Here is a 23,576-nt window from a genome sequence, read left to right as displayed (position 1 = left end):
AGCCAAGTACATTATCTCTTTCACACAGCAATAAAAGGGGCCGCTGACTGTCAGTGGCATCTATGACCTCTACCTCTCCTCCCTCATCCTAAGCCTATCAGCAGCTGTGTCTCAGGGTCATGTTCTGAATTCTCACTTCAAATTAGCAACACAGAGCAAACAGTAAGCAATATAATATTCACCTCAGGGTGTAACGATACATTTAATAGCGATACGATCGATACGCATCACGATACATGGTTGACGATACAATACATGGACGATATTGGTTCATTCATTGTGATACGATTCGATTCAATGATTCAAAATCGATATAGTAACTATTTAGCAAAGTGTGAAACGTGCCAATAGTGCAGGTTTCTTAAGGGAAAATGTTATTGGGAGTGTTACTTGTTATTATGGATATACAGTAAATAAAACACTGTGATCCTCTAGCAAATACATGGACATTATATTTCAACACATATGGACAAACCCGCACCTTGACATGAGCACAGAGATTACACATATTTATGAATAGACCAGAGTAGCGACAGCTTTTTTTGTCGGTCCGCGTTGGTGATTTTAGGAAATGATTACATTGTTTTTTTTTTTATATATATCTGCCAATAAAGTATTCTATCTATCTATCTATCTATCTATCTATCTAGGATGTGTGGGCTCTGTTTGAGGACATCTGGACGAAGTGCATGGAATTTTGGTGAGAAAAAAATTAACATTAACATTTTACTGAGAATTTCTTGGGTGCCCCTATGAATAATTCTGAATCTGGACTATATATATACAGTATCTGAATGACTGGTTCTCTTGCTCTCTGTTGCCGTTTTCCAGCGGGAATGTGTTTAAGGCTCTACACTTTGACCACATCAGCATGCAGTTGAATTGGTCACAGGCATGTCCCCCTCCACCGCAGGATACCGTGACCGAAGCCGTGGCCAAATTGCATTACCTATCCTCCGTCGTCACGCAGCTGATCCAAGCTTTCCTCAGGTATTCCTGTCTACTTCTGTCACTACTTCTGTTGCTACTTCTGTCACTACTCGCATCTTAAACTAAAATAAAAATGTTTAGTGTCAAATGGAGGCCCATGAACATAGTAGCTTAGAATGTTTGCACATAGAATGGGGGAGCTAGGTTTCACAGGGTTAACCCTAGAACACCAACGCTATTTTTTGTTACACCATCACTAACGGCAGGGTATATACCAGTAAGACTCCCTAATCGGGAGATAAGCGACCGTAGGTCACTTATCTCCACAAATAGAGCAAAAATGTGTTTTTCCAAAATCTTCCTGATCCATGTTGATGACATGAGTGTAGACATACTGTGTAGTGATTTTCGTGATTTTAGGGCAAAATCTGAATCGGCCTCATGGTGGCGCTAGAGGGCCATGTGAGAAATGAGGGGTGGGGTCTCCGCGCCGCCAAGGCGGACGAATAGGTACCGGCCCCGGCTCTCCCGGTCGCTCCTAGCCCGAGTTACGGCATTTTATGTGAGCTGCAGTGGCAGGGGGTCCTCCACTGGGGGCGCCACCACTTTTGCATCCGTTCTGGAGCACCAGGAGTGGGTGGTCCCCGGGAATGCCCCGTGAGCAGCCCCGTTGGGGTACTCATTTGGTAATTTTTGCACATGTGCTCATTTTTTACACTTGGGGGTCCCCGAGGGAGCTGGGGGTCCCTGGAGCTCCGGGGGTCCTTGGAGGTTGTAGTTTGGCAGGTAAGGAGTGTGTGTGCAAAATCTGGCATGGATCGGGGCAACGGTTGCGGAGATATGAGCAGGGCAAAAGTGTGACGTGTGACGTGTGTGACGGACGGACTGACGGACGGACGGACACCTCGAGCAGCTTTCTGTAGTAAGTGCGACCTACGGTCGCAATTACCCGATATAATATATTCCATAAAAATATATTAAAGTACAACAATACATGGCAACTTGAGGTACTCTTCTTTAATATTTCAACATGACATTTCACAAAAAAAAACTAGGGGGGGGGGGGGGGGGACACCTGGACACCTGCCTGTAGAAAGAAAAGAGCTATGGGGCAGGGAAACAAACCTACCTTCTATGATATCACTGAGCATCCTGAAGGTACCCAAGGACCCACCCACCTCAGACATCAGCAACATTATGAAAATCACATAGATATAATTGTCTGGGTACCCAGCGTTCGTGTTCTAGGGGGGTCCTGACCCCTGACTACTGATCTCTGAATGCTCTTTAGGTCCCTGAGTAATATCTCTATTTCTATTTGTCTCTTTCTCTTTCCAACAAATGCCATTTGTCCATCCTGTCTCTAAACTCAGTTCCAACTCTCAGGCCTCTGTGTCAAATATGTGTTTAAAACCAGTGCCTCTCAGTAGGCCCATTGTTAAATTTGTCCTCGACTCCCTCTTGTATTTGGCCAAGCTGTAATCTGTTTGACCATGTACTTCTGCCTAATCAGCTGGCCCATGACGCAGTAAAACATGGCTTTATCTCTCCGTACCGTTTGGAACGAGAGTGTGACTGTTGTGACTCCTTGTATTGTGTACATGACGTGCTGGCTGCTCCACGTCACCATTGCTGTGCAACCGTACACCTTTCTGCTCACATTCGTGAGTTTTAAACGTATTGTCTATAAGCTACCAATAACATGAGGCTGTTTTGACCAGTCTCCATGTCAAAAAGCCTGTCACCCACTCAGACGATGTGATGTAATCAATAATCATCCAGATAAATATCAAACATTATTGAGGCGGCCCTAATTGTCTGTGAGTAAATTGTAGAGCTGGCTTAAAATGTTAACAGAAACCATAATTCTTTAGTGCTCTCCTATGCAGAGGGTTGGACGGTGTTATGATGACCACACATTGAAGTGATATAGTACTATCTGCAGTGGGAAAGCACCACAATGGCTGTGTGTGTGTGTGTGTGTGTGTGTGTGTGTGTGTGTGTGTGTGTGTGTGTGTGTGTGTGTGTGTGTGTGTGTGTGTGTGTGTGTGTGTGTGTGTGTGTGTGTGTGTGTGTGTGTGTGTGTGTGTGTGTGTGTGTGTGTGTGTGTGTGTGTGTACGTGTGTGTGTGTGTGTGTGTGTGTAAATGCAACGAAGCACTGTTCCCATAAATACTGCTGACCACATACTTGACCAACAAACCACAATCTTTTGAAGTTAGTCACTCATTGTTTTCTACTTGTATCTTTGGTAACCATCTACAGTTACCAAATATGGCCATTAAAATGACGGGTATTTCCCAATTAAAACATTTTAATAAAAATGTCATACAAGAATAATTTCTGCACAATCAAAGAAGTTGCCATGAAACCTTTACAGTACATTTACATTTTTGTCTCGGCCGAGACTATGTTTTGCCCCCTATCCGTCTGTCCGTCTGTGTGTATCCGTGTGTGTGTGTGTGTGTGTGTCCGTCCGTCCATCCGCATCCGCTGCCAAACTGTACACACATACTCCCAGGATGCCAATTCAGAAACTCTTGTCTGCCCCAATGTTTTCATATGGGCCTGTTCTAGCGCCACCATGTGGCCGATTTTGCAAAACACATTTGTACTCCTACAGAATTTGTCCCCGTATCAAATCGGTAGACAGTAGTATAGTCATGTGATAGACATGAATCTGTCCGAATTTCCCATATTCCATCCTGATAGGCTAATATTGGCTTTCAAAGGAAGACATGACACTTGACATTTTTCAAATCAACCTCTCATGGTGGCGCTATAACAGGCTGATTCATGTTTTTACCTTTAACTCCACCAACCAGTGTAAAACTATGTATGTTCCAAGAAAACACTTTTCACATCTGCCTTTTATAGCGCCACCAGGAGGCCACTTTATGAAAAACACATTCTTTGACATTACTCCTTCAGATTTCAAAAATATATTGCATATTTCACACATATAAGTACACAGTATCTCTATAGTGATGTGATCAAGGCTGATTTCTCCACCTGGCGGAGAGTCCGGAGACATGTGCTCGGAAGATCACTGCTTCTAGTTCTTGATCAGTCTCTCTTTTTCTTTTTTTCAATAATTTTCCTGCAGCTCTATGTGTTAAATTCAATTTAGATTCCTTAACCTGCAGTTAGCTGTTATTTTTCTTTACAGAGTTATATAACACTGTACAAAGACTTCATAGTCATGGTACAATGGTACACGTTTATTATACTACACATATCATCAACCAATCAAATTGTGTGATTTGACCAATCCCTTTTCTAATTTGCTCCATATCATGCAGTACTGCCTTCAGGTGCATACTGAGTGAGCCAATTAGATTTTATCTATATCTGCATGCAAAGCCTTCATTACTTGTCATGAGAGATTGTGCATTCAATTTGCACCTGCTCCAAGTTTCAAAGTGCTGATGAGGAACAGGTTCTTGGAATGGGCAAATGGAACATTAAAACAACAACATTGGGAGATTGTTTTTTTTTGATTCTGTGCATGTCTGAAAGAATGAGATATTTTAGGATCGGGGGATGGCTCATATAATGTAAAATATGTTATTCTAATTGTTACTGCATATCAATGAACACAATTCTGACAAACAATTGAAAAGAAAATCCATTCATGTGGGGGTTTTTTTACGTCAAAAACATCTCGACTTTTGATGTTGAATATGTAAAATAAGTGCAGTTTATATTTGTGATATTACCTATTATGATGCCTTCTACTATCCCTGCCGAAAAAAATGAATAAAGAGATTTGTAAAAAAAAAAAAAAAACATCTCTAAGTCCCAATCACTTCCCGTCAAACAAAATGTAATGCAAATCAGCAAGCTCAAATCAGTAAGCCTCTATGAATAATCATGAATCATGGTTTCATTCCCCTGTGTGGTTCCCATAGCCCAATGTTCCTCCACACAGCTGATTGTCATTATGGAGACACTGTTGGGCTGCTACTCTATTCTGCATCGAATTCAGAATAGAGATCGGTGCATTACAAACGTTCTCATTTTAAACTTAAACAGTAAAAATGTATCTGAAAACATTTGCGGTGAGAATAGGCTAGGTGTGAGTTAATTGATGCACACACATTCGGGGAGCGAAAGGGCCTCTGTCATGGCATGATTTTATCAGTTTTTATCTTTTTTTCTGACAGTTGGAGGCATGGCAAGCAGCGTGGCTAGTGGCTACCTGAAAAGAAATAATTGTGATCATAAAAGTCGTCCATCCTTTGATGATTTTATGTAAACTAGACCTTACCCGTTCAAAGATATGTGCTCCAAGTTACTGTATAACTGGTGCATGCGTGAGAATATGTGGGAGCATCATAATGTAAGGAGCAGCCCATGGAGGAGTGTATATTTATGATGGATACAAATAATCTAACAGCAAAATTAGGTGAATAGAAGTATGGGGATGTATGCACTTACTGTCTCCACATAGTTTTTTCCATACCCGTTGGAAGATGACCTGGTGCATGCATGACCCATGAATGCAGAGAGAGAGAGAGAGAGAGAGAGAGAGAGAGAGAGAGAGAGCGTGTGTCTCTTCACTGCAACATTCCTAACTGTGAGAGAGGTGTGTGTGGGGCTATGGGTGTGTTCATATGCTAATGGTGATGCGATTTCAGATCAATTGCTCCAGCCACTGAGGAGAAACGCTGTTTCAGACAGACAGACAGACAGACAGACACTCACTCACTCACTCACTCACTCACTCAGTCAGACATTCGCAAAATTATAGTATAGATGGTGCATGGATTTATATAACGCCTTTATCCAAGGTGCTTTATAGATTGTGCACTACATTCACTCACCAATGGTGGTGGAAACCATACAAGGCACCAACCTGCTCATCGGGAGCAAATTAGGGGTTCAGCGTCTTACTCAATGACACTTCGACATCAACTCTGGGGGAGCCCGGGATCGAACTGGGAACCCTCCGGTTGCCAAGCAGCCACTCTACCCCTGAGCCACTGTACAATATATCCATGGGCGTTCATTGTCAGGAATTATACCTGTGCCTTTTTATATGATGAGCTCTTTATAGGCAGTCTAACCCTATTGATGCTGCAGTTGCCCAGGAGGCAGCCAGGCTTACTGTCATGTGTTTGGAGACAAGCTATGACTCATTGCTGCCGTACTGCCCTCCCCCCTCTTTCTCTCTCAGAGAGTCAGTCTTTCTGAAAGAGAATTGCATTCCACCATCCTTTATACCCTTTGCTTTCCTCCTTCTTTTCAGCTCCTTTACTTTCAGCTTCTCCTTCTTTTACCTTCACATGCCTTCATCATATTGTTATCGTATTTACCTAACGATATGGGAGCATTCACTTGTAGCCTGCACATACTTGTTTGAATACATAAATAGGCCCATTTCTGTGCTCAAGTGCATAAGTAAGTAAGTAGACTGTGGACTGTAGCAGAATCTTATGGCAGTGTAGGTGGATATTAAAATATTGATTGTTGAGGTTAATGGTGTGTACATAGAGCAGAGCTTCTCAAACTATGGGTCGGACCTCAAGTGGGGTCATAGTAAAAAATCACACCCGTGTGAATGTATTGTTGTCTTTACTCTGAAAGCGAGGTTGCAGGTTTTACCATCTAAACTTAACCTCTCCATCTGGTTTCCAGGCAATCATGCTCCTTACTGTATACATCATGGTCACGAACAAATAGCTGAAACCATGTCCCACATCTTAAATGGGTGCCATGTATACAGGGGACTCTACATAAGTAGGCATGACAGAATAGTGGATTTGATATCAAAAGATATCTCATCCATCTTCAGGTCCTCTATTATGCTATATAAGCATTCTACTGTGAAGCCGAGCATGTTTAGCCTTTGTAATGATGATTCTACATTCTCTAACATTTCAGCTAACACCCCTGATGTCATTGTTGTTAATGAAACCCATAGGGAGGTGTTTATTCTCGAGGTCGGCTGTACCTTTGACTACAGCTTAGAGGAAGCTTTCTTAACCAAAGTGTTAAAATATCATCAGCTAGAGCAGACCATCGCTCAGCTAGGCTACAGATGTAAACTCTTGGTTTTTATCTTTGGGAGCCTAGGGCATGTGCACAAGCTGGTTGTAAGGGGCCTTCAAATGGCCGGCCTCCCCAAAAGGAGAGCCAAACAATTAGCAAGGTACTGCTCTGTATCAGCTATTATAGGAAGTCGCTCCATTTGGAGGAGGCGTTGTTATCTTTACCCATGATTGTTGTCTGCTGTGCTTGACATCTATGCCAACAGTATTGTGTGTAACAATGTTCTGCCCTACCTGCACTTTGTAACTGGCAGTTTTCCTTGATTATCTGACTGCACTGATATTGTTTATGTCCTTTGTACGAGGAATTCTTGTACTTCTGCTTATGTGGACATAAATAAACATTTCAAATGTGTGTGTGTGTGTGTGTGTGTGTGTGTGTGTGTGTGTGTGTGTGTGTGTGTGTGTGTGTGTGTGTGTGTGTGTGTGTGTGTGTGTGTGTGTGTGTGTGTGTGAATAAGAATGAGAATAAGAATGTATCCTTAGTTTTTGGAGCTGTGTGCAGCTCCCTATACGTGGCTGTGTGGGTCTGTGTGTGTGTCTGTCTGTCTGTGTGTCTGTATGTAGCCTGACTTCGGCGCGTAACTAGTGCCGCACCATTTACGCCACTCGCGCAATATATACATCAAAATGTGCGGCTCGGCCGGGAATGGTGTTCTATTACCTTTCGCTCCGATCCGCCTTACCATGCCGACGTAATCGGCAAAAAACGACGCTTAATTGTCCCCATTGACTTATAATGGGACAATGCAAGAAATCACTTTCAAGTATTTTTCTCTCGTAAACCATAGGAGCTACAGTTTCAAACCTCGGAGAGGAGATTCATAATGATTTTAAGAATGAATTGAAAAATAATTACATCACTCGGCCTCATGGTGGCGCTATAACGGCCCACTTTACGTTTTGCCCCGTAACTCTTGAACCGTAGATCGGAAAATTAAAATTCTTTTTTCCCTGGATTCCTTGGGTCAAGACGCATCTCCCCATATAGGCCACGCCCATTTGCGCCAGGATAGATTTTCCGCCATCTTGAATTTTCTCCAAAACACACTTTTTGCTCCTTTTCCTACATATTTTCTTCAAATGTCACAAAAATCGGTACACATGATCTACACACACACACACACACACACACACACACACACACACACACACACACACACACACACACACACACAGCTCCACTTCACACGGGTGTGATTTTGAAACAAAATAGGCTATAAAGGTGTATGCTTCAATTTACAAATGTGTGCAAAACATTTTCACATTTCACGTGTTTTGAAAGTTATAAGAACAGAAGAAAAAAAGAAAAGTCTGTGGACTCCATTCAGAATTGCATAATTATTCCTTCAAATTAAAATTTGCCTCTGAGTTGGAAATCAAGCATGAATTTTAACATGAGAAGGATTTATTGCTGCAGAGTAAAATTCTCAATTCCACAATGGCTAGCTTCTAATGGAAAATTCAATTTATGTTAATAATGACAATTTTGCCATTTTAAAGATAAGGACCGTTTGCATAATCTTGCTCACAACAAATAATTCAACCCTCTTTTGTCTCCTTCAGGGTTCTGTCCCCAAACAGTGGTTTAGAGGAAACCCAGGCACTGCTCACCCTCATCTACAATACTGAGGTTGGTAATCCTACCTAATTATTATTTTATTCTTACATTTTTAAGTGTGCTAATTTATTTGAATTTAAGTGAATTGCATCATGTTCTATTCATCAATTTCCCCTATGTAATATATATATATATATATATATATATATATATATATATTACATTTTGATTTTGTAATGAATTAATCTATTATCTCCAAATCAAATAAAATCTGGTGTTCAATATTCATTTTACTGCTTGGAAAATGTTTCAGAACAATTCAATACAGAGATTTAGTCTTTTTTGTGCTATTCCTAGATTATTATTCTCTGCTGTCAAAGGTTGGCTTACATCCTTGGTGTTTCAGGGTCTTACCATGGATTCCAAGTTCACTGCCAAGGACCTCTTGGATTGTTTTGCTCAACAGGAGTACAGGTGAGTTTTTGAATAGAGGGTATATGCGTGTGACATCACTGTTGCTGGAAAGTTATGTGGGAACGCCTACTGAGTGGCAAAAAACTACTTTCTGCCATTGACAGCCCATACATCCAAACAGAAAAGTCCTATCTGATTGTATTAAACAAAGTTAAACTCGCCAACATTGCAGCTGTACTGAAAGCTTGAATTATCCTCTTTCTACCCGCAACGTTTTTGTTTCATACAAATCCACCATAGAGAAGTTATGAGCTATTTTCTGTCAAGACATTCTGTGCAGGTGATTATTTTTCCAAGTGTCAGAGTTTGGAAGAACTCGTTTTCAACAACACAACATCCTGCTGCCTCCCGCATTATGTGCAATTTAGAAACAGGTGGTATGCAGGACTGTTGAGTGATTTCCAACGAGCGCTTCCGAACTCCAATGCTCCATGCTGCTCAATGTTTTGCCACTCAGTCTAGATTAGGGGGGCGGGTCCCAGTGGACGTGCATACCCTCCATACCTTGATCCACCTTGTAATTTTGGGCAACACCAATACCAAGAGCACAACTCCTGTGGAGTCTCTCCCAGGCTACCCATTTAGGCCTAGAATTATTGACTGCTTTAACTATTGAAAAATAGCAGATATACAAGCTCACAGCGCGGCACCGAGCGTGACTGTATTTATTGTATGAAGGTGAGAGTTCTGCAATATGTTTACCCACTGTTAGCCAGGAAAAAAGATGGATCCAATGATTGGAGAAGTAATTTATTGAAAATTGACAGGAGCATGTCTGTAGAATCATCAAAGTGCTTCACAAACAAAATGGCACAAGTAAAACCAATACAGATAAAGAAATGCTGAATTTCTATCTATTCTTATTCTCCATAACCCCCCTTTTATCTGCAAAGTTGCGAGTTTGTACAAGAAGTTCACCCATTCTCATCCATCTGTAACTGAAATGTGGCAGTAATACAGTCGGAGATTAAAATGAAACATATAAAAGAACACAGGGATCATAACACTGGGGATAAAATAAAGAAAGAAACAATTGAACATAACTGTATCCACCGATCACAGAAGACGCTCAGGCGCATGTCAGTAAATCCTTTACATCATTTGGAGCGAGGCCATATAAAGCCTTAAGGGTAATCAATAAAATGGTTAAATCAATACGGAATAAGCCAGTGTATACAGTGATGTGAGTAATGTGTATTTGTAGAGTGCATTAGTGCAGTCCAGGCGGAAAAAATAAAAGCATAAGTAACTTTGTGCAAATCAGTAGTAGACACTAGTCTGTGCTTAGTATGACCCATTTAAACAGAGATCAGTGAAGTTCCATATTATGCTTAAAGGGGACAACCACCTGTTTTCAACATTGAACTATGTCATTAATATACCTTTGAGTTGTTGATGACATCATCAAGGTGTACTTTGCAATCCAAACCCCCAAATCAATCCTCCAGTTCTATCCAACACAGAAGAGGTGGGGGGGACTTTTTTTTTATTTCTACATAACAACTCAAAGGTATATTAATGACATAGTTCAATATTGAAAATGGGTGGTTCTCCCCTTTAAGTGCAACATTCAAAAGTATCTAAACAGGGTGCCGTCCTGTCTACCACTGGTAACAACCGCTAAATCCCCAAATTATGAATGTTACCCTCTGGAGCTTGTCATTACGTAGTCTAAAAATGATGACTCTGTCGTTGTCCTGGCTTCCTGGCAGGGTAGTGACAGTGTCCTGACACTACAGTAGATGATTCAGATACTGGTGATGCTATAGTAAATGATGCAGATACTGGTGCGCATCAGTATCCTTATGCTATAGTAAATTATTCAGATGTCTGGGATGTACAGGTACTTGTTATTATTGCTTTCTACACATTAAAATCCTGAGTTAATTTAACTCTGAGAGTGTACAAATATAACCATTTGTTACTGTTGGGGCAATCTGGCTAGCCATTGTCAGGGAAAAGTTGTGTCGCTCTTTTCCCTTTGCAGCAATGCAGAAGTCTGTAATCGAGAGACTACTGTTGGGGTTGCTCTGAGGATTTAGCTAATTCTAACCCACCATATAGGGTTGTCACAATTATTACATAATCGTCTAATCGTGATTATTTGACATTATCGCAATTATTTTGTCATAATCGTCATAATCGTGAATGTTGAAAAATGTCCGAAATAGTGGAAATAGCAGATCTACAAGCTCACAACGTGTCGCATCGCGACGCGTTGTGAGCTTGGAGATCGGCTATTTCCACTATCAAAGTAATTTGTAGTAGTAAGTTGTCAAATATGTCAGTAATTTCTTTGTATATTTAGGTTATGTGTCATATCTACCATGTACAACTTCAAAGCCTAAAAGCCAAACAGAAATGTAGTTATCAACGACAAAATCGCCAATTATTTGAGTGACAATTAATCGTCATGTAAAATGTCATATCGTGACAGCCCTACCACCATATTGATAATGATTTTAAAATGTAGGATGGTTTTCCTTCTAATAACTGATTTCAAATAACATCTGTCCACACATAATCTTAAACTGTCTCTCTGGTTGATTATATAAGTAACAGCCCTCCCTACACCTCGTGTTGAAAGTATTGAGCATGTCTTATGTTTGTAGCAGACCTGACATGAAAAACTGTGTCAGCGAGCGTGGGAGAGGGTGGAGCTGGATTAAACCACATGGTAGTTTGCATAGAGATACCTACTGTAGGGAGAGGGAGAAAGCAACAGGATTCATGTACACACACACACACACACACACACACACACACACACACACACACACACACACACACACACACACACACACACACACACCAACACACACTGCACTACGCTTCATTATTATGTGCTTGGAAGCCAAATTGCGTGTTGTTTGTGACCGAGGAGTGAACCCAGCTGCTTCTATGGAAACAAGCCTCTGTATTAAAGAGATTATTTATGTCCAAGCCATTATGCTTTCTCTATTTATGCTGCCTGTTTCTATCTATCGCTGTGTTAAAAGCTAGGCTGCTGCTGGTGATTTCATAAGCTCAGCACTGTTCAGCACAAAGGGAGAATGAATTTTATAATTTTTTTACCCATTAGTGGTAATTTGTTAGTACCACCAACAGTGTTATTATTATTACTGATAAATGTCATTTTTGTATTATTAATAATTGTATTATTAACACTTATGTAGCCATGATTTTTTCTCTTCAATGGGCCACGTTGCCATGGTTACCATAGACTTCCATGTAATTGCGCAATTGTGTAAAAAGTGCACGCCCATGCCTAGATGATGCACCACGTGTGTGCAGGCTGTTCACAGCTTTCAAACAAAAAAATCTGCTTGGAAATCCGTTCAGGCATTCATGATTTATAGGCCATTATGTTTTCTTCAGATGTAAACAAACATGGCTGCCATGTTTGAAAGAATGGGTTGGTATGGGGGTTAAACATGCAATTTCGCGATCGCGATCATGCCTAATACATTTCTGGAGGTCCAAAAAACATTTTTGAAACATTTTTTTTTACAAAAACGGCCCAAACTCGGGAAACTCGGGGTTGGCACAGCACTAGTACCAATACAAACTCGGGAAACTCGGGGTTGGCACCATATGTGTTAATAATGTCAGTTGTAGTAATACTGCTAGTCTATTGCTTGACTTATCCTGGACTATTATATTATATATGACCAAGGAATGGTCAGAAAGCTACAGTGCTACGTGCAGGTTGACATGGAATATACATGTAAATATATGATCCCACAATGAAAAACCTCCACTTTGTTCAACATGACACCAGCTGCTGCCTCATTTCTCAGAAGAGCTCCGCTGGCACTAATCATGCACTTTACTCCTGCTTTTACCACAATTACACCGCTCACAGTGGAAAGATTTAGCGAGCCCGCTGATTTTTATTCCGCCCAGATGCTGTGAAGCGAACTCGGTTGTTTTGATGCGAGCCAGCAGTTTGCCTTGAATGCTATTGAATGTTTAATTGCGGTTCTCAGCCTGGTGGTACTGTATGATCTCATGCTGCGTTATGTAAGGCCTCAGGGAGCATTGTTCAGGATGCATGTACTGTAGTAGATAGACTACACTGACAGTAAAACATAGCAAGCAAGATGAACTGGGAGCCTCCGATGGGAGAACAAGATGACGCACCTTCAGGGACATGCTGGGCCCCTGATTCAGCCCGGGAAAAAGAGTTGGAGAGGCCCTCATTGATTTGCCATTGATTTGCCCACAAGATTTGCCATTTCAGATCATGACAAGTGACAAGCCAGTGGGCCAATTAAATTACATGAGTTATATTTTGTCGTTGTCGGGTGGAAACCTTGTATGTCCAAAACCGTTTGTTTTGTATTTATCATTTTAAAAATGATTTAAACTAGTGAAAACAGCCTAGTGAAAAAAGCACACAACGCCTCGCACCGCGAGGTGTTGTGTGCTTGTAGATCTGCTATTTTCACTACTTTTGTGCGACAGCCTTGTATGATGAAGCAGGGCTTTGCTTTGCTTTTCCTAATGGCCGGCCTTGACCGGCCGGGAATGAACCGGCCGCTCGGGAGTTGTCCCGCTTTTCCCAATGGCCAGCACGTCCCTGCGCACCTTCCAAAGGAGGTCAGAGACACCTAAAGTAATCCAGAATGTCTAATAACAGCATGGATTCCCTGTGCCTTTGAAAAGGCTTGATCAGACTGGCTTGATGCAAGCATTGTGAGCTTGTAGATTTTGAAATTAAAATTTGGCGCCTCTTTGGCGCCACACCGTAAATATTTAACAAGCAGCCCCATTTTAGCATTAGGGGAGAGTGGGGTAAACTGAGACACTTTTTACATTTGCTCCCCTCTAGGCGAACTAAAAGATATATCAGTAAAAATGTACTCTTTTCCCAGTAATTTGGGATGTTTCCTAATAATGGAAGTTATCAGAATGTATTCAAGACAAAAGGCAGTGAAAATATGATTGTTTAAAAAAAAAAGTGGTCTTGTGTCTCACTCTACCCCAGCACCGGGATAAACTGAGACAGACCAGAGAAATCAAGGGGGTAAAGTGATCCACTTACCCTTTTCACTTTAAAAATACCATAAAAACACAAAAACCCAGTTAACCAGGTTAAATATACACAATACAAAAATGTACATAGCAGAATTTTGTTTAATAGGGTTTGTCCTGTCATTTCCATCCATGTGTCAAATAATTTGACACATGGGCAGAAAGAAAAAAGAAAAAACCCTTTAAAAAAAGTATAAAAGGGTTTAACCAACCTTTCTCAGTTGATCCTTGTATAATTTGTTCTGTAGAATGCATTTCTGCAACACATATTGTGCATAACTAATGATATGCTAATTTACATGCAACAAACATGTTTTTTTCCACAGCACTATCAGGTCCTCTCCTTCATGGCAAGGGGGAATTCAAGGGGCTTGAAAATATAATGGTCACATGACCACAAATGTGTTCCGAACCATTGCCTAGATACAGTAGGTGTCTCAGTTTACCCGGTGTCTCAGTTTACCCCGCTCTCCACAAAACCACAAAAACCTGTTAGTGTATAATCACAATGTACTTAGCAACAGCCATTGATAAGGAACATCTAGCAAATGAATACTGTTTCTTGTTACAAGATATCATCAATACATCTGGCAGCCTGTATAGTATTATTACATTTATGTGCAAGGCTCTGGCAGCTTTGCTATTACGGAAGCATTCTGCATGCAATGTCTCTGTTGGAGTGTTACTGTGTATACAGATGAAAAGCCAATAAGCCATAGTGGTGTTGTTTAAAAGAGAAGTATACAATTGATGTCCACAGCAATGCCAGTGGACACTTCACATTATGCATGCATGGAACCTATACAGTACATGGTTTGTCATTGTGTGTGGCATGCAGTCTGCATGTGTGTGCTATACATATTTATAGAGCTATAGAAGGGCAAGAGAGTAGGAGAAATTTGTAATTTCCCCACAACTAACTTCTGTCATGGCCATACAGTGATTTCATTGTCTGGCGCCGCCCCTTTTTCATTGGATGGCATCGGAAAACAAACACAGACAACAGTACACGGCCCAGGCAGTCTATTTAGCTATTTTAAAAGTTTGTAACAATATTCTGGAGCGAAATACGTTTCAGTATATTTGCCTGGGATATTTGTCTCCACCAGCCGAAGGCTGAGGGAGAGTATGTTTTCCCCTCCGTCCGTGTGTCCGTCCGTGCGTGCGTCCGTGCGTCCTCGCAGTTTGTGAGCGCCAAATCTCAGTCGCCGTTGGCCCGGTCGCTGCCAAAGTGAGCACACACATTCCCTGGATGCCAATCTAGAACCTCTGCCCTAAATTTTTCAAATGGGCCTTTTCTAGCGCCAACTAGTGGCCGATGTTTGCTAAACACATTTCTGTGCACTACTCTTACAGATTTTGTCCAAAAATCCTACAAATCGGTAGGCAATATCTCGACAGTCATGTGATCGACACGGATCTGTTCGATTTTGCATATTCCATCCTGATTGGCTAAGATTGGCTTCCAAAGTTTGTGGGATTGAGCCGTTTTGAACAAAATGCCTCAAATCACAAACGCAAAGTGCAATTATCATGAAATCGCGCACACACGTTCCCACTAGGCCGAGGAAGAAATGCCACTTAATTTTTTTTAATCAGCCTCATGGTGGCGCTATAACAGCCCGATTTGTGGTTTTACCTATAACTCCACCGATCAGTTTCAAACTTTGTAAGCGCACTCCCTAGAGGCTAAGGATAAACCTTTGCCCTGCATTATTCACATCAGCCTTTTATAGCGCCACCTTTGGGCCGACTTATGTAAAACACATTTTTGGATATTACTCCTTGAGATTTTATCCAAAAATCATGCAAATCGGTACACAGTATCTCTATAGTCATGTGATCAAGTCCGATCCGTCTGATATTTCACATTCCATCCTGATTGGCTAATATTAGCTTCCAAAGTTTGCAGGATTGCTCCGTTTTTGAACAAAATGCCTCAAATCATCAACGCAGCTTGCGATTACCGTGACATTTGCCACACATATTCCCACTAGGTCAAGGAACAAATGCTACCTTTTTAACATTGTCCTGTTATAGCGCCACCAGCAGGTAGACTTTCGCAAAACACATTTTTGGAACACAATGCTTGAAATCATGCATGCAGCGTCCGATTGCCATGAAAGATCTAAGGTGAAGAACATATGCCACCCTTTTTACATTGGCCTATTATACAGTAGCTCCACCAGGACGGCCTGGTGGAGACCTGTGCTCGGAAGAGCACTGCTTCTAGTTCCTGGTTTATTCTTAGTTACACATTGGTGTCCCTCACCGAAAATAGATCTACAAGCTCACAACACATCGCAGTGTGATCCGTTGTGAGCTTGTAGATTGGCTATAAATCAGGCTTAAGTGGTGTATTTACAGATGCCCCTTGTCTACATGTGTAATGTCTCAGAATCAGAATCAACCTTATTGTCACACCGTGTTTACAGGTGTAAAACAGTGTGTAGAATTTGTTTTTGTGCAAGCTCCATCGTTTTTGTTATTTCCATTAAAAAAGAAAGGGATGAAGAAGAAGGGCGTATGTATGTGTGTGTGCTTGTGCGTGCATACTATATGTAGTATTTCTGAGACTCTGTCTTTGGCCTGGTGGATATGTGGTTGTGCATTGGTCGCAGGCTGTTTGCTGGTGGATTAGTTCAAGGCACAGCTACTGCTGACAGGTGACATTAAATGCCTCACAGCCTCAGTGGCCTCGACTGCACTGCACAGACAGACCCCTGGCCTCCACCGCCTGTTATCCTCCTTATACATGTCTACAGTGTGTAAAATAAATACAGTGAGGCATGGAAATCTAACTTTCCAGCTCCCTTACCCCTATCTTATGTCTAGCATAGAAGGAGTAAAAAAAAAAATAGTGTCTTTAGGGTAAGGTCACTTCCCTGATATAATGTGGGCATGTATCTTCAATAGTGTATATGACATTCAAATAGTGAGACTTTTAAATAAAATACAGCGAGGGTTTCTTATTTGTTAGGAGCGACGTGCCATAATATTCAGCTTGTAAGTTCCCCGCCAAGACCGATATAAAGACTACAGGCAAGTGCTGTTCCTCTGAGCATCCAAGTATGGAATTGGCATTACCTTTGAACCCTGCTTCTTTAATGGCAGCTCTATTAACTCTGTCGTTAACACAGTGTTATTCACAATGCCATTGTTCCATGAACACGTAGCGAACGACCCCAGTGCCAGCCTGTTATCATTAACTGGCATTCCAGTATGAGGCTGTAATGCTTGCAGCGAGGCACACTCCAAAGTTCAATGTTCTATATCCAGATGGACAAAAGAAAGTTTCAAATGGGGAAAGTATTATGTGAACTTCAGTGTCATGGAAACCATATTATATAACAGGTAGTTCTGACGAAGCAATCTGATTGGTTGAAATAGCTATCTTCCTGTGATGATATTGATAATGAGCATTATGGTCAGAATAAAGGGAATGGTCAGAATAAAGGGAATATCCGCACTCTCTTGAGTAGTTTCTTTAAGTTTTTTTTAATTCATGAAGCACAACAGCAGTCTCACCAGGCAAACGGACACGTTCCGGCCTGTGGCCTTCCTCAGTGTTTAGACTTTTTCACTCCTGTAGAGAGCGTATCTTCTCCAGACGGTATTGAACCAGCTAGGAGAGTTGTCAATTATGGGATGGGTCTCATCAAACAAAGAAATCTGGCATTCAAAATTTCTATTGAATATCTTAATTACAGTTACAATGAAACTTCAGCCCTGCCTACGGAACGTTAGCTCTTTCCCGCAGCAAGGCCGGCGTGCCGATAATCATGATAAAGCACACCCTCTTGTGTAATATTGCTTAATTGTCAGTGTCCGCTAATTGTCAGACAGTCAGAGCCCATGTTCACGTGAGGTTAACCACTTAAACCCTATTTTATACTTCATTGTATGCCTGTGTTGCATGGCAAAAAATAGCTGCCACTTTGTGAGCTTGTAGATTGGCTATTTTAGTAAAAGTAAAACGTAAAACTTTTTCAAAATGTGTGAATATTTCTGCCTATAGTGACATTCCCAAAACAAATGCCTGGTTTAAAGTGGTTAAATGATGGAGAGGATGATGCTTGGTTGGCTGCCAAATGCTTGTCTGCCTCTTTCCTCTGCTTGTTGACTGGCATGGACCTGACAGGTTGATGGGCTGCAGGGAATGGGATGTCTTCCACATCAAGTGCTCTTGATAAAAATAGAAGCTTGGAAACATCAAGGCTGGAGCCCTGTGTCTTTAATGCTTGTGCATGTACCGTAGCGCTCTCTCCCCAGAGGGCTGTCAGTGCTTTGGTTTTCATTATCAAGCCTTTTGTCATTCAGGTGAACATGTCAATATTGAAACAAACTGAACTGTCGTATTAACAAATTATCTCATACCAGAGATGTACATACAAAGCCCTCGTATATGGTCTAACAATCACAGTGTATGAAAACAATTGTGCAGTTGTTCTCTAATTTACTGTGTATAATGTATATACTGTACAAATCAGTGGCATACATTTTAATTCAAAATATTTTATCTTGTAGTAGCTGATGTGTTTATGATTTTAAAAAGGGATACATTGGACAGGTGAATTGACATTCTGCTCATTTCTAGGGTGGGGTGAATACTGACTGAATACATAAAAGAAAAAGTTGACTTCCAACGACACCATCTAAGATCCCTGCCTTGATATGAATCTCTATGAAATGATGACATAGAAGATGGTGCAAATGAAGTGTTGAGATGGTCACCACGGAAGCCAAAACTTGTGCGAGTGGCAGGCACGTGGTTCGATTGGAGAGTCTTACCAGATTGGACGTTTTTACATTGAACAGATCAGCAGGGATTGGGGAAACCAGACCTGGACGGTCATTTTCTGTATGTGTTCAATTCATCACTGTACTGTAAAACATTACTTATTATTATTACTGTTCCATGCTGTGCTGACATTTGGTTGAACCACTTATACTTTGTTGACCCATTGGTGATCAGAATATTTGTAAACAAACTTGTAGAGCAGTATTTCCGGGTAGAATCTATGGATATTAACACAATATAAAATAAAGTGTCCAGAACATTAACTATGTCTAGTGTTCTTCCAGAACACAACTGAAGTGTTCTTCCATAAATACGTTTAATGAATAATACTGCTCAAATGCTGCACTGCCAGCGTCTACCCGGAATTTTGGGTTGTGATGATGTCATGATGATTCGGTCTATACTTTCTCCACTACTTTTTCCCGCTACACCAAATATCTTCACCAAAAGTAGCCTATTATGACCAGAATAGGGATGCTAGAGTTGACGTTTGCGTTGTTACTTTGACAACCCGACACGTATAGCCTATTATATTATGTAATACAAAAGGGCTACAGACCCTGGCTCTTTGTGTGTACATTGTGTGTGTATGGGTCAATGGGTTTGTGTCTATGTGTGCACTTTGTGTACGTCAGCGATCTTGTGTGAGACCATGTGCACAATTTCAGTGGGTGTGCCGGTTTTGTGCCATTTTCCAACTAAGATCATTGCGTATTTGCCCAAATATGTTGGTCAAGGTAAACCCACTGACACATTTCAGTCCCTCCATGCAAGGCACAGGCCCATGATGCAATATGCTTTAACCACTTAAACCCTCTATACATTGACCACGGTACCCCTCCCTTTTTCCTCTAAAACAAATCTCTTCACCGAAAATAATAGATCTACAAGCTACAAGAATGTTAGACTATCATGACATGCCCAGATTAAGGACACAAGGTTTCATGTGGTTAAAACAGAAAAGATTGAGCAGTCCACAGAACGCCACTTGTCATCTCTGCGGGTTACATAAACACAGTTGGTGGTGGTGGATGTGGAGGGATGGATGTAGGCTGGGGAGAGGAAGAGGAGGCGTCAACAAGTGACATGTTCCCTTCCCTTTCTTTCTTCTCTCTCGTCCCCGTGGTTACGTAACCATCCAATGGAAACAAAAGCAAAGCCGTGAACAAACAAGCAACAAGCGTCCTCAGTGTCCCTGCTGCCAAGCAGCCGGTGCCAAAACCACGAGACTCAGTAGTGTGCGTGCGTGCGTGCATGTGTGCATGTGTGTGTGTGTGTGTGTGCGTACAACATTCAGTGTTGAAGAGTTTGCATGTGTGCTTGCATGGTATCTATACAGTATATCTGTGTGTGTGTGTGTGTGTGTGCGCACTGGCGTTTCAGCTAAAATTCGTAGAGAGATGTGTCCATAAATAGCCTCCATAAAAGCAGCCATGCCTTCCTCTGGAGGCTATGAACAGAAGCTCTTTTGTGCGGTTCCCTCTGGACAGAACATTTCTGTCTGAATAGTACATTCAGTCAGCGTGCCATCTTGTCCATGCTCCCTCCTACCTCACCCTCAATGCCCAACGTTGTTGTTTTGTCTCATCTTTCATAACTGAAAGCAGTTGTGAAGTTATTGATGATCTTCATGTGCTCTGGTGTGGCGTGATATTTCATTATTCTTTCATTTGCGCATTGTGTGTTATTTTCCAGGGAGAGGCTGAGAACAGGGGGGACCCAGCTGATGGAACTCAACGCGAGTCTGGAGCGTTGCGTGGAGGCCGTGGGTCAACATGATGGCACTGACATCATCATGGCGTGAACCACGCAAGACTGAGACCCATCAAACTACCAGTTACTTGAAGCTTAAATTATATTTTTTTATTATTGCTTTGTTTTGTTTTTATAAAAGTAGAATCTCAACTTGCATGTTTGTTGAAGTGAATACTAATGAGTTCTTTGTTATACAAAGAGGTAATGTTGTGTTTACCATGAGAGTTGTATGTGGTTGACCATTTTCCAGTTTGTCGGAATCATACTTTACACTACATTTTTACTTATGCAAAAACCTGCAAGGAGCTGTTGGTCCTTTGATGATTCAGTTTACTCTTTTCAATTATCAAAACTAGAAAGTACATTCTGGTGGCAATAAGTAGCAGGCTGTTTAATGAAACTGCCTGAAGCCCAATTTATACTCTCACAATGCATCACGATTGCGACTCCATCGTATGACAGAGTCAATTAAGCATAATCTTCTGTTCAAAGTGCCACTAACACTGTAGATCCTTACAGGCTAATCACCTGTCTGGAAGAGATAACTTCAGGAAATGATAGTACCAAGTATTTACAGGTACTGTACACTGTCTGATGATGTCATATTTGTAGCTGACCTTGTAAACGCTCACTTTGTTGACATTGCGATTGTACTTATCTACTTGGCACACCGGTGCCAAGTAGATAATCTGGGAGCCTGACTTCTAGCTGTACTCTGTGTCCCTGCCACAGCACACTGCAAGCAAAATTTATGTTATTGTGCGATTTTATTTTATTTAGTATTATTATATTTTATTCATTTAAATACTAAGTATTTTCCTTCGAGCCTCTTATAGTCGCAAACAGCTACAGTGCAATTACAGTAGCCGTAGATGACATGTTGATCTCATGGCAGATGTATTACAAGATTTTCGGCAGCCTTAGCTATTGATGTGGGACCCCAAGAGGTCTGTAGTTGGCCTCCTCCTTTCCTTCTCCCGGAAAATAGCAATAATACAAACTCACAACTCATCACATTGATTGTGAGCATGCGTGAGTTGGGAGTTAAATGTCTGGCTCAGGGACACATGCAAACACATGTATGATTGGTGTGTGTGTGTGTGTGTGTGTGTGTGTGTGTGTGTGTGTGTGTGTGCGTGCGTGCGTGCGTGCGTGTGCGCGCGTGTGTGTGTGCGCGGTGACTAAGTAGATAATTGCCCAGGTGATGGCTGCATGCAGGCTGAGATTACACCTGCTGCTGCTGTGTCATACACAGATCATCTAAACAACCGTCAAGACGTCAGTCAGTCAGAGTCAGTGGGAGGTGGGAAGAGGAAGGATGAAGGAAGGACAGAGACCAGAAGACAGGTGTATGTTCAGAATTCTGAACCTCCTGTCCCGTTGTTTAGGCTGCCACAGCGGGTGTGTTCAGCTCTATTGAATATTGCTTTGTTTAATAACCTTAGTGTCCTTATTCTGGGGCGAACATTTGATTAGGTGTAGGGGGAAAAAGGAGGGGACCACGTATAGACCCCAGGGGGATCCCAGTCAACAAAGTATAGAATTGATTTAGTTAATTTGATCCCTGGAATCACTGACAGACACACAAGATCACTGCGTCTCCAGGAAGTAATATTCTAAAGAAAAATACTTTCAAGGTGGTAGTTATGCCAAAAAGAAAAGTGAAAAATGTTTTGCCAAATGTCAAAATATTTGATCATTGCTAGTTTGCCTAAAGCCAAGACATATTTTCTACCAATTTCTTCTGTAATAAAGTTCTTTGTTCATATTAACCTACTCTCAATCTTGGTCTTGTGATGGGTGAAAATTAACTAATCATTGCCCTCTGTGTCCCTGTCTTAAAGTGTCAAACTTTGCCCTTGTGTCTTAGGTGACCTACACTTGCGTTAAGTTGCGTATGCTTTTGTAACACGTAATGTGAGACCAGAGACACATGATCATAGGTTATCCTCAGGTAAGCTTCCCCTTTAACATTTACACTTACAAACCCTTGTCGCAGACAACCTTTCACTGCTTACTGTCATCACATTACAGCTTCTTCATGTCTGTGTCTTCAAGTCCATTTCCCTATATTCATGAACTACAGTGAGGCCTGTGGTTACATGTTGCGCTCATAATACATATACATGATGACTAATTGCCAGGCAGAGGTCCAAAGGTAGTGACCCATCAGGTACAGATGGACAGGAAGTGACCCAGCTTAACCCATTTCCCTGTGGCTCTGCTGTGATTGACAGGCCTGTTACCAGATTATCAGAGGCTAATTTGTGAATGAAGAAGCTCATAAGCTTTGACAGACAGCAGGTGGTGGCCCGTGTACTACTGTACAGACGGGTGATGCAGATGTAGTCGGATCACTTCACGTCTTCCGGCCCACGCCCCCTTCTCGTGTCTCTCTGCTCGCTAGCTTAGTTTAATCTCTCCCAAACGAGACACACATGGGGACAGAAAAAGCACAAGCTTAGTGCAGCAGTGCCTGTGGGGACGTCCAGGTAGCAGTGATAAAGTGGCAGGCCGGACACAGTAATGACCTGCCACATGGAGAGCACAGAAGAAGAGCGGGGGCGGCCATGAGAACTAAATTTGGGGTCACAATGACACATTGAGGATTTAGTGAAGGCTTGCAGCTTTCAGTGTCCCACTTCAACTTCAAGAGTATAGCAGGTCTGCTTGGAGGTCATTTAATGGAAAGAACTAGGAAGTTAAGCCAACAACCACGTCATTCAAGAACTTAACTTTGCTCAAGTTGGAAAACAATTTAAAAGAGATAATGACTTGTGTTAAATTATCCCTAGTCACTACTGGCAACGTACTGTATATTTAACATTGGAGACTTAGGAATTCGCTAAATCAATTTTCTACAATGTAGACTAACCATTGTTAATTCTTATTACCAATTCCTCTACTCGTCAACTTGAATGATGACTCATGGACATGACAGGGCAGCCTTTGGCTTGTCAAGAATC

At 41.6% G+C, this 23,576-nt stretch overlaps 1 protein-coding gene across 1 annotated transcript in view; it reads left to right on the top strand.

The window, feature by feature from the left end:
* Positions 1-22,298, top strand: part of swt1 (SWT1 RNA endoribonuclease homolog) — a 45,365-nt gene extending 23,067 nt beyond the window's left edge. The window contains exons 28-32 of the mRNA XM_080728133.1: positions 651-700; positions 832-990; positions 8,549-8,615; positions 8,950-9,017; positions 20,551-22,298. Of these exons, the coding sequence (XP_080584259.1) occupies positions 651-700; positions 832-990; positions 8,549-8,615; positions 8,950-9,017; positions 20,551-20,659 (453 nt within the window). The 3' untranslated portion in view covers positions 20,660-22,298. The remainder of the gene's footprint in view (positions 1-650; positions 701-831; positions 991-8,548; positions 8,616-8,949; positions 9,018-20,550) is intronic.
* Positions 22,299-23,576: the final 1,278 nt, after the last annotated feature.

The sequence above is a fragment of the Nannobrachium achirus genome, assembly GCF_963921795.1.
Source record: "Nannobrachium achirus genome assembly, chromosome: 1".
Taxonomy (NCBI): domain Eukaryota; kingdom Metazoa; phylum Chordata; class Actinopteri; order Myctophiformes; family Myctophidae; genus Nannobrachium; species Nannobrachium achirus.
The sequence above is the reverse complement of the archived record's forward strand: the minus strand, read 5'-3'. Positions and strand labels throughout refer to the sequence as shown.